Source organism: Bison bison, unplaced genomic scaffold (assembly GCF_000754665.1).
Source record: "Bison bison bison isolate TAMUID 2011002044 unplaced genomic scaffold, Bison_UMD1.0 scf7180017864369, whole genome shotgun sequence".
Lineage (NCBI taxonomy): Eukaryota > Metazoa > Chordata > Mammalia > Artiodactyla > Bovidae > Bison > Bison bison.
This window is the reverse complement of record NW_011494941.1, coordinates 1373949-1386601: the sequence shown is the minus strand read 5'-3', so window position 1 is coordinate 1386601 and position 12653 is coordinate 1373949. Positions and strand designations below refer to the sequence as shown.

Here is a 12653-nt window from a genome sequence, read left to right as displayed (position 1 = left end):
AAGTGATGGGACCAGATGCCATGATCTTAGTTTTCTGAATGTTGAGCTTTAAGCCAACTTTTTCACTCTCCACTTTCATTTTCATCAAGAGGCTTTTTAGTTCCTCTTCACTTTCTGCCATAAGGATGGTGTCATCTGCATATTTGAGGTTATTGATATTTCTCCCGGCAATCTTGATTCCAGCTTGTGTTTCTTCCAGTCCAGTGTTTCTCATGATGTACTCTGCATATAAGTTAAATAAGCAGGGTGACAATATACAGCCTTGACGTACTCCTTTTCCTATTTGGAACCAGTCTGTTGTTCCAGTTCTAACTGTTGCTTCCTGACCTGCATACAGACTTCTCAAGAGGCAGATCAGGTGGTCTGTCACATCACATCAAATTGTTCCAGTCCCCCGTGCAGAGCTTGGGTAAATCAGATGTCTTGGTGGTGCTATGGGCCTCAACTGAGGTGTAGGCCCAGAGGCCTCGCTGGAATAGGTTGGGTGTTTACAGAATATAAAAAAGCATAATTCAGAGAAGTCATTAATAATGAAAGATAGGGACCAGAGACAGGGGAGTGACATGATGTGTTAAGATGGGTGGTGGGACCAGAGATCAGGGAGGGGTTCATCAGGAGCGTTTCATGATGAGAAAGGCAGCAGAGGAGCATGATTAAGGGTGTGTGCGTGCTCAGTCGGTTAGTTGAATCCAACTCTGTGCAACCCTATGGACTGTAGCCCGTCAGGCTCTTCTGTCCATGCGATCCTCCAGGCAGGAATACTATAGTGGGTTGCCATGTCCTCCTCTAGGGAATCTTTCTGACTCAGGGAATGAACCCACATCTCCTGCAGCTTTTGCACTGCAGGTAGATTCTTGACCACTGAGCCACCAGAGAAATCTGATATGATTGAAGATACTGACCATGAAAGAGCAAAAGCATGCATGCTCTCTTTTTCAGTGTATCCCTGGCAGCCAAGAGCACAGGGCTCTGGAATCCAGTCCTGCCTGGGCAGATGACTAGCTGTGAGACCAGAGGCCAGTTATTTAACCTTTCTAAATTCTTTATCAAGAAAAATAATGGTATTTTTTGAATGAGATGTCATGAACATCAAGATAAGATAAGATATATCAAGAGCCTATTCCATGGTCAGCCTGCCATTATAAGCCTGATTGCATCCTGTGGGCCTGCCTTCAAGCCAGACATCTGATGGCTATTCAGAGGGGAACAAAAGACATTGTATGTGCCCTTGTGAAACTTAGAGAAATGAGACTGTGTTAAATAAAACAACAAACAATGGCTAGCTGGGAGGAATGAATGAATACAGAATAGCATTAGTAAGCGAAAAACCAATAGTTAAAACAGTGCAGGACTGTCCTTGTTACATGGGTTTAGGTGGATGTCTATGAAGAGATACCTGGGAAAACCCAGATGGCAGAAGACCACACAGGTGGGAGAATCATGCCACCCAGAAAGCAGGATGCTGCGATGGACATCATCCAGGTGGAGGCTTGTCCTGAGGACTTCCAGCCGGCCAGGCACCCCATTGACTACTGTGAGTTTCATTTTTTCCTGGTTCTTTTTACCATTACTGAATTATTTTAAAGCTGTGTGTGACCAAGATTTTAATTGATTTTATAAATATTCACCTAGCATCTATTATACATCAAATCACTTGCCTGAGTGAGGCAGCTGTACTAGATTTAGAGGTAGAAGGCCCAAGTTCAAATCAAGGCTCTTATACTTTTAGCTGTGTAACATAATCCTTCATATTCCTCAATTTCTTCATTTATAAAAAGGGATCATAATATAGATTTCACTGGAGTTTGGCACAGACCAAATCTGACCGTATGTTGCATAATAGTTACACAATTGAATGTTTACTCATTTCTTCTTATATCTCCAGAACCTGTCGTTTTTTGTAGACTCAAGACATTGACACATTGATGACATAGTATGATACGATTATTTGACTTTATTCAGGTTGAATTTTTATCTTCATGTGAGTCAAAACTCTTGATTTCAAGTAACTGTAATAAAATCATATTGTGTTAAGCAAAAGAGGAGAAGGAGGCTCACCTAGAGAAGGTCTGGACATGGCTGGACTCAGGGACACAAACAGTATCCCAGGGACTTAGCGTTACTTTTTTTTGCTCCTGGCTTTGTTCCCCTCCCTCTTGGCTCCATCTTCAAGCAAACTCTATGCCTGTGGAGACAAGGTGGCACCTGGCAGTGACAGATTTACATGCTATCTATCCTCTTAGGAACCCCAACAGAAAGCTGGAAATGTTTATCCTCTCAACAGCTTTAAGAAAAGGTCCAGATTTGAGTCTTACTGGCTTGATTGTGTCACATGCCAATCTCAATCCAAGTATCATGAAAGTGGGATAGGATCCTCTGACTGACCCAGGCCTATGTCATAAATTCATATCCGTAGCTGGAGGCAGAATTAGTTTACCAAAACAGTATCATTTCAGATTGAAGGATTTCCCAAGTTAAGAGCTGTTATCATAGGGAAAAAAGTAGACACTGGATAGACAAAACAGATGTCTACTCACGGCAAACCACTGACATGCCATAACGTGTTACAATCAAAGCTATAAGAATATATTACAATCATAAGATTGACTCAGGCCCTATAAAATCTGCCTCTAGGCTAGTTGACTGCATCCCTGCCATGCACTTCCTTCCCTACACACTGTTTATTCTAAGTTAACTGACTGTGTCATGTGCTTAAGTGCCCCATCACTTTGCCTGAACTCTTTCCTGTGTCTGAAATGCCTTTCTGCCCACCCTCTATCTGCTGATGTCTTAGCTATCTTTCAGGATCTATCTCCGAAGTCAGTTCTTCTGAGGACCTATACTCCACTTTCCCACTCTCCAGGGACCATAGTTGCTCACTCCTCTCTGTTTCTAGGACACCAAAACAGCAATGGAATGACCAGTTTTCCATATTAGGTTTTCATTCTTCAGTCACTAAATCATGTCTGACTCTTTGCGACCCCATGGACTGCAGCATGCCAGCCTTCCCTGTCCTTCACTATCTCCCAGTGTTTGCTCAAACTCACATCCATTGAGTCAGTGATGCCATCTGACCATCTCATCCTCTGTCATCCCCTTCTCCTCCTGCCCTCAATCTTTTCCAGCATCAGGGTCTTTTCCTGTGAATCGTCTCTTTGCAAGGTGGCCAAAGTATTGGAGCTTCAGCATCAGTCCTTCCAATGAATATTTAGGGTTGATTTCCTTTAGGATGGACTTGTTTGATCTTCTTGCTTTCCAAGGGACTCTCAAGAGTCTTCTCCAACATAATTCAAAAGCATCAATTCTTCCGCATTCAGCCTTCTTTATGAGATCCAACTCTCACTGTTGGATGCATCTGTACATGCTACCGGAAACAGCCTTTGTCAGAAAAGTGATGTATTTGGTTCTTTTTAGATTCAAACGTTTCTGGGACACCAAACCACTATGTATTAATCCTACAACCCTGGGAAGTTCACTTACTTTTATGTACACATGGGGACAGTACTATTATTTCCCAGGGCTCTTTGTCAGTGCATATAAAGTATCTGGTTCATTGCTAAATAACTGTCAGTTCTCTTTGCTCACTTACTTTTCTAAAACAATTACAGCATGCTTTACTTTATAACTCATGGTGTACATGTTTGTTTCCCATGGTTCACTGTGAATACCTTGGGGTCAGAGACCGTTTGACATTTTTCTCTGTATCTGCAACCTGCAACCAACAAAACTTTGTTAAAGGAAAGAATGAAATAATAAATCAGACTTCAGTGAGAGAGTACGTTAGATTTGACAATCTTAATGATTCTTCTGACTAAAACAACTAAAGTGAAGAAGAAAATTGGGGGTGGGGGGGACAATTCATTAAAGCATCACAGAATTGACTTAAAAGGAAGTATCCACATGCCTGCAGGAACCAGGAACCCTGAGAAATGAGTGAGCACCAAAGCTGCTCTCGCCCTGAGGCCTTTCACTGAGCTCTGAATCCTTTGTTCTCCTGTTTTGAATGCATGGTGTGCAGAGGACAGGAGCTATATCCCAGGGCCTGCCCAAAGCGAGTGTATAATCCGAGCGTGCATGTGTGCATACCCAGTCATATCCGACTCTTCTGTGACCCCATGGAGTGCAGCTCGGCGGGCTCCTCTGTCCGTGGGATTCTCCAGGCAAGAATACTGGAGTGGGTTGCCTTTTCCTCCTTCAGGGGATCTTCCTGACCCAGGGATCAAACCTGTGTCTCCTGCCTTGGCAGGTGCATTCTTTAACACTGAGCCACGAGGGAAGCCCATACAATAGGAGACTCCTGTATAAAGTTGGGACCTCAAAGAATTATGTCCACACAGAATGGATAGCACTATGCCTGTTGTTAACAATACTATATTGTGTACTTAGAAATTTACAAGAGTAGACCTCAAGTGCTCTTAAACCATAAAAATTTTTTTAAAAATTAAGAAATAGGACAAATAAATACATTTCTAATGAGATAAATGACACATGAGAAAGCACAGAGGCAGTACTAAATCAAAAGCCACATCTTTAGATGAAAAACGGATAGACTCATTTGGACTATAGAAAAAAATGGAAGGGCAGAAGGGGAGGGAAACAAGCTGAAGTAAATAAGAGTTAAAGGAGAGGCCTGAACACAGGGCTGAAGGCATTTTCAAGCAATTACGTATTGTCCTTGAAGAGTCACTGCAGATTTCGGGATCACACTATGTTGCAACAGTCTGAAGAAAATTCTTCTGAGTAATCTGTACATACCGCTAAAGCACAAAGGGAGTCTGTAATAAACTTGTGCTAAACCCCCTGAAGAGTTCTCTGCAATACTTGTGATGAGGAGCACAAAATGCTTAGTCAAGGAAAGTGGGCACGAACACAGAGAGGAAAGTTTCAAGGGAAAAAAAATATACAGTTGTTTTTCTAATTCCTTCTATATGAATAGGTCTCTTTCGAAAAAAAATGAACAAAATAAAAAGAACTCCTTCCTTCCATTAAAAAAAAAGAAGAAGAACATTAAAGACAAACACCAGGGAGCAGAAGGATATTTGCTCATTTGCTCCTGGTGCTGGGTAAAGGAAAAAAAATATGTTACCATCCGATCCTCATATTCACTTTGGGAAAATTTATTGAGCTGTACTCATGATTTGTGCCCTTTCCTGTCTTTCATACTGTAATTTTACTAACGTAATTGTCAAAAGACAGACATAGAGTGTGTACTTTCCAAACAAACAAAAAAACAGAATGAAGAAAAAGAGAAGAAACCTCAGTCAGTCAAACACAAGGAAAATGAGGGAAAACAGAACAAATAAAATGTATGTAATAAAACACTAAATATTTATTTCAAAATATCAGTAAATACTATAAGCATAAAACTCTCTAATTAGAGGACTGCTGCTGCTGCTGCTAAGTCGCTTCAGTCATGTCCAACTCTGTGCAACCCCATGACGGCAGCCCATCAGGCTCCCCCGTCCCTGGGATTCTCCAGGCAAGACCACTGGAGTGGGTTGCCATTTCTGTCTCCAAAATTAGAGGACATATGCATTCAAATCATTCAATGTTAAAAATATTTCAGGGCCTTTTATGTCCCCAGAATTGTTCTAGGTGTTGGGGGTATAGCAGTAAACAAACCAGACAAAAATTATGGAGGTTGCATTCTGATCAGAGGAGACAGATGATAAATATATAAACAGTAAAATATACACTATGTGGAATTTTAATAAATATAGAAAAAATAATAAAGCAAAAAAGAATTAAGGAAGTAGGTAGAGGAAGTGGACGTTGTAGTTTTAAAGGGCTGACAGATGACCTCAAAGACAGAAAGCAGATGAAGAACAGAGCCGTATCTATCCAGTATGTTCTAGGGAGAGTGGGAAAGGAATGCAGCTGTCCTGGGCAAGAGCCTATTAGATGTGCTGGTAGAATAGCAAGGAGGCCGGTGTGGCTGGAGCAGTGATGAAGGAGACTGGTAGGAGACGAGGTCAGAGGTATAACAAAGGACCATCGGAAGAACATTGGCATTTATTCTAAGTAATATTAAAAAAAAAAAAAAAACAGTGAAAGGTTTTGAGCACAAGAACAGAAATGATCTGACTTGTATTTTAAAGAATCATCTTGGCTGCTGTCTTGAAAGAAGAACGTAGAGGAAGAACCTGGGACCTGTTACGAGTTTGTTGCAATAATTTAAGTGAAAGACAATGGTAGCTTGGAGGAGGGTACCATGGTTGAGTTGAGATTTGTAATTTTGGATTCAGGATATAAATGTGAGAGTCAGGCTGATAGATGGCTGTGATTGGAGGTGGGGTATAATACAAGAATCAAGAAGGTCTTCAAGGTTTTGGACCTGAGCAACTAGAAAGGTGGGTTGCCACTCATCATTGAGATGAGGCCAACTTCAGGAAGAGCACATCTGCAGAAGGTAAAGTTTGGTTTGGCATGTATTATGTTGAGACAACCAAATGGAAGCAGTGTGAAGGCTGACGAAGTATCTAGAACTCATGAGAGAGATGTCTAGGTTAGAGATGTAAATTTGGGAGTTGTGTATGTTTTTAAGTTGTCTATGTCTTTTTAAGGCTTCCCTTGTGTCTCAGATGGTAAAGCGTCTGCTTGCAATGTGGGAGACCCAGGTTCGATCCCTGGGTCGGGAAGATCCCCTGGAGAAGGAAATGGCAACCCACTCCAGTACTCTTGCCTGGAAAATGCCATGGACCGAGGAGCCTGGTAGGTATAGTCCATGGGGTTGCAAAGAGTTGGACACAACTGAGCGACTTCACTTTCTTCTTTATGTTTTTAAAATGAAGCCATAAAATTTTGCTTCAGCCAAAAGGAAAGATTAAGAAAGAAAAAAAAATCCCTGAAATAAGAGCATCTTTGTTTATAAAATAAAAAGGTTAAAAACATAAATGGTATTCTTAATTTTTAAAAAATATTTGTGCTAAAGAAACTTACTGATAACTCTGTAAGGAAAAGCAGGGCCTTTGTGCCTCTGGGAGCTGACATTCATTGAGATGGTTTGGGGCTGATGTGCTAATTGACTTCTTATCAGAAGATAAAATCGTGTTGTCTGGTGCTTTTAATTAATAGACAAAAGTCAATGTGCCTGTTGCTACTTATCAGATATATTACTACTTATTTCTGATTAATAGTTCATATCTGAAAATGGTTCTGAATCACCAGTGCTCTAAATATTAACCTATGCCAACTGATAAAAAGGTGGAAGTTTTATGGCTATGACAAGTTTACAGCCCTGTGAAATAAACCAAATTCTGCAGTTAACAGGCTAGCTACTTGTGCAAACAATCCCTAGACATTTTTCAACCTGGCATACTATCTCACTGATGCTATCATTAATGAATAATAAATGTTGGTGTGTACTCAATCAACCTAAGAAATTCTACTTTAAGGAAAAAAAAATGCTACATAACTGGATACTGCTGCTGCTGCTAAGTCGCTTCAGTCGTGTCCAACTCTGTGCGACCCCATAGACGGCAGCCCACCAGATTCCCCCATCCCTGGGATTCTCCAGGCAAGAACACTGGAGTGGGTTGCCATTTCCTTCTCCAGTGCATGAAAGTGAAAAGTGAAAGTGAAGTTGCTCAGTCATGTCTGACTCTTCGCGACCCCATGGACTGCAGCCCACCAGGCTCCTCTGTCCATGGGATTTTCCAGGCAAGAGTACTGGAGTGGGGTGCCATTGCTTTCTCAGAAAAAACTGGATAAAGGCATCTAAATGTAGGAAGAGAAACCCCAGGAGCTGTACCTTGGCAGACTTCAACATTTGTGGTTGGGGATTAGAGGAAGAACCCTCCAAGAAGAAGGAGGCGTCATTGGCTTACTGGGTAATTAGCACCTTTCATAAAGATGTATTAATCTTTGCCACAGTCATCTAAAAGTAGGGGTTACCATCATTAACCTGGCTTGAGAGAACCATATCTGAGGCTCAGTATGAGAGCTGGTTTGCCACAGCATCATCCAAACCAAAGTTATAATCCAGTGTTAGCATATTTAATCTGCCTTTTTCTATTCTTGATGTACGTGAATGCATTTAGGAGAGTGGTTGATGAAATATTCTCAGGGGGTTCTCTGTTTTCCTTGCAGGTGGTTATGCAAAGGCCTTGGAGATGACTAAAGAAACCCAAGGCCAAGGAGCCACTAAGCCAAATTCCATTTCAGAGAACTATGATGATGTTGAGTGCTCTGGGAGTAAGAGGTAAGCATTTCAGCCCTGCAGTGAGATGAATGTGCTGAGACTGTAAAATACATGTGCTTCTCTGGTGGTCAAGTGGATAAGACTCCATGCTTTCAATGCAAGGGGCATGGGTTTGATTCCTGGTCAGGGAACTAAGATCACAAATGCTGGCATGGCCAAAAAAAAAAAAAAGTACAACACAATAGGTCAGTGGTCTTTGTATCTTTTCTCCCCATAACAAAGTCAGATTTCTCTAACTTATTTATCTCATATAATGGTAAGTATAAGAAGATGTTTGAAACTGTCAGTAGGAATTGCTGAATTTCTGTGGCACATTAGTAATAAGGGATCTTATATTTATATACTTGTATTAATGCCATTTGGGTGAAGTGATGATAAACTAACAGAAGTGGTTCAAGGTAGGCATGAACAGATGCATTTAGAATCATGAAGGTGCTGGTAATGGGTCTTTTGTGACAAGGAAGCAACTTTGGTATGAAACTTCCTGATCTCCTCACAATCCAAGACTGATGATAGAATGTGTTTTACTTAAAACACTTCTATGGATTCTCAATATGTTTTTAATTGAAGTATAGTTGACTCACAACATTAGTTTCAAGTGTACAACACAGAAGATTCAATATTTTTATAGATTATACTCCACTTAAAGTTATTATAAAATACTGGTCATAGTCCCTGTGCTATACATTATATCCTTATATCCTGTATCTTATTTATTTCATAGGTAGCAGTTTGTATACCTTAATGCTCTTTCAGTCCTGCCCCTTCCTCCCCTTGTCTTCCCTCTGGTAACCACTGTTATTGCTGTTCAGTCATTATGTTGTGTCTGACTCTTTGCAACACCATGGACCGCAGCGCATCAGGCTTCCCTGTCCTTCACTATATCCCAGAGTTTGCCCCAACTCATGTCCATTGAGTCAGTGATGCCATCTAACCATCTCATCCTCTGTCACCCCCTTCTCCTCCTGCCCTCAATCTTTCCCAGCATCAGGGTCTTTCCCAATGAGTCTACTCTTCACATCAGGTGGCCAAAGTATTGGAGCTTCAGCATCAGTCCTTCCAATGAATATTCAAGGTTGATTTCCTTTAGGATTGACTGGTTTGATCTCCTTGCTGTCCAAGGGACTCTCAAGAGTCTTCTCCAACACCACAGTTCAAAAGCATCAATTCTTCAACATTCAGCCTTCTTTATGGTCCAGTTGTCACATCCCTGGTGACTCTGATGGTAAAGTGTCTGTTTGTACATGGTACAAACAGATGGTAAAGTGTACAATGCAGGAGACCTGGGTTTGATCCCTGGGTCGGGAAAATTCCCTGGAGAAGGAAATGGCAACCCACTCCAGTACTCTTGCCTAGACGATCCCATGGACGGAGGAGCCTGGTGTCCATGGGGTCGCAAAGAGTCAGACACGACTGAGCAACTTCACTTCTCTCACATCCATACATAACTACTGAAAAATCATAGCTTTGACTATTTGTCAGCAAAGTGAGGTCTCTGCTTTTTAATATGCTGTCTGCTGCTGCTACTGCTGCTAAGTCGCTTCAGTCGTGTCCAACTCTGTGCGACCTCACAGACGGGAGCCCACCAGGCTCCGCCGTCCCCGGGATTCTCCAGGCAAGAACACTGGAGTGGGTTGCCATTGCCTTCTCCACTGTGTGAAAGTGAAAAGTGAAAGTGAAGTTGCTCAGCCGCATCCAACTTGTAGCGACTCCATGGACTGCAGCCTACCAGGCTCCTCCATCCATGGGATTCTCCAGGCAAGAGCACTGAAGTGGCTTGCCATTGCCTTCTCCAAATATACTGTCTAGGTTTGTCATAGCTTTTCTTCTAAGGAGCAAGTGTCTTTTAATAATTTTGTGGCTGCAGTCACCATCCTCAATGATTTTGCAGCCCAAGAAAAGAAAATCTGCCACTGTTTCCACTTTTCCCCATCTGTTTGCCATGAAGTGATGGTACTGGAGTCCATAATTTTAGTTTTTTGAATGTTAAGTTTAAGTCATCTTTTTCACTCTCCTCTTTCAACCTTCACCAAGAGGCTCTTTAGTTTCTCTTCACTTTCTGCCTTTAGAGTAGTATCATCTGCATACCTGAGGTTGTTGATATTTCTCCAAGCAATCTTGATTAATCCAGCCCAGCATTTCACATGATATACTCAGCACAGAAGTTAAATAAGCTGGGTGACAATATACAGCCTTGATGTACTCCTGTCCCATTTTTGAACCAGTCCATTGTTCCATGTCCAGTTCTAACTGTTGCTTCTTGACCTGCATGCAGGTTTCTCAGGAAGCATGTAAGGTGGTCTGGTATTCCCTTATCTTTAAGATTTTCCCACAGTTTGTTGTGATCCACACAATCAAAGGCTTTAACATAGTCAATGAAGCAAAAGTAGATATTTTTCTGAAGTTCTCTTGCTTTTTCTATAATCCAACAATGTTGGCAATTTGAACTCTGGTTCCCCTGCCTTTTCTAAATCCATTTTGAACATCTGGAAGTTCTCAATTCACATACTGGTTAAACCTAGCTAGAAAGATATTGAGCATGACTTTGCTAGCATGTGAAATACGCACAATTGTGTGGTAGTTTGAACATTCTTTGGCATTGCCCTTCTTTGGAATTGGAATGAAAACTGACATTTTCCAGCCTTGTAGCCACTTCTGAGTTCCAAATTTGCTGGCATATTGAGTGCAGCACTTTCATGGCTCATTTTCAGGACTTGAAATCCCTCAACTGGAATTCTGTCATGTCTGCTAGCTTTGTTCATAGTAATGCTTCCTAAGGTCCACTTGACTTCACACTCCTGGATGTTTGGCTCTAGGTGAGTGACCACATCGTCATGGTTATCCAGGTCATTAAGAAATTTTTTGTACAGTTCTTCTGTGTATTCTTGCACCTCTTCTTAATCTCTTCTGCTTCTATTAGGTCCTTGAAATTTCTGTCCTTTATTGTGCCCATCTTTGCATGAAATGTTCCCTTGGTATATAATTTTCCTGAAGAGATTTCTAGTCTTTCCCATTCTATTGTTTTCCTTTATATCTTGCATTATTCACTTAAGAAGGCTTTCTTATCTCTCCTTGCTGTTCTTTGGAACTCTGAATTCAGTTGGCTATATCCTTCCCTTTCTTCTTTGCCTTTCACTTCTCTTCTTTTCTCAGCTATTTGTAAGGCCTCCTTAGGCAACCATTTTGCCTTGTTTCAGTTCTTTTCCCTTGGGATGGTTTTGGTCACCACTTCCTATACAAAATTATGAACCTCATCCATATTTCTTCAGGTACTCTCTCTCTCAGATCTAATCCATTGAATCTATTTGTCACTTTCACTGTATAATCATAAGGGTTTTGATTTAGATCATACCTGAATGGTCTAGTGGTTTTCCCTACTTTCTTCAACTTAAGCCTGAATTTTGCAATAAGGAGTTCATGATCTAAGCCACATTCAGCTCCAGGTCTTGTTTTGCTGACTCTATAGAACGTCTCCATCTTTGGCTGCAAAGAATATAATGAATCTGATTTCGGTATTCACCATCTGGTGATGTCCATGTGTAGAGTCATCACTTGTGTTGTTGGAAGAAGGTGTTTGCTATGACCAGTGTGTTCTCTTGACAAAACTCTGTTAGCCTTTGCCCTGCTTCAGTTTGTACTCCAAGATCAAAGTTGAATGTTACTCCAGGTATCTCTTGACTTTCTACTTTTGCATTCCAATCCTCTATGATGAAAAACACATCTTTTTTGGGTATTAATTCTAGAGGATCTTGTAGGTCTTCATAGAACCATTGAACTTCAGCTTTTCAGCATCAGTGGTTGGGGCATAGACTTGGATTACTGTGATATTGAATGGTTTGCCTTGGAAATGAACTGAGATCATTCTGTCATTTTTGAGATTGTGTGCAAGTAATGCATTTTGAACTCTTTCTGTTGACTATGAGGGATACTCCCTTTCTTCTCAAGAATTCTTGCCCACAGTAGTAGATAAAATGGTCATCTGAATTAAATTCACCCATTCCCATCCACTTTAATTCACTAATTCCTAAAACATAAATGTTTACTCTTGCCATATCCTATTTGACCACATCCAATTTACCTTGATTCATGGACCTAACATTCCAGGTTCCTATGCAAATTGTTCTTCACAGCACTGGACTTTACTTTCACCACTAGACACATTCACAACTGGGCATCATTTCCACTTTGGCTCAGTCTCTTCATTCTTTCTGGAGCTATTTCTCCACTATTTCCCAGTAGCATATTGGACACCTACCAACCTGGGGAATTCATCTTCTGCTATCGTATCTTTTTGCCTTTTCATACTGTTCATGGGGGTTCTCAAGGCAAGAATACTGGTTTGCCACTCCCTTCTCCAGTTGACCACATTTTGTCAGAACTCTCCACCATGACCTGTCTTGGGTGGCCCTGAATGGCATGTCTCATAGTTTGACTGAGTTACACAAGTCTGTGA

General features: G+C 41.2%; 1 protein-coding gene across 1 annotated transcript in view; it reads left to right on the top strand.

The window, feature by feature from the left end:
• Positions 1 to 12653, top strand: part of LOC105000168 (chromosome unknown open reading frame, human C1orf168) — a 125736-nt gene that overhangs the window by 90732 nt on the left and 22351 nt on the right. The window contains exons 9-10 of the mRNA XM_010855866.1: positions 1375 to 1534; positions 8089 to 8200. Of these exons, the coding sequence (XP_010854168.1) occupies positions 1375 to 1534; positions 8089 to 8200 (272 nt within the window). The remainder of the gene's footprint in view (positions 1 to 1374; positions 1535 to 8088; positions 8201 to 12653) is intronic.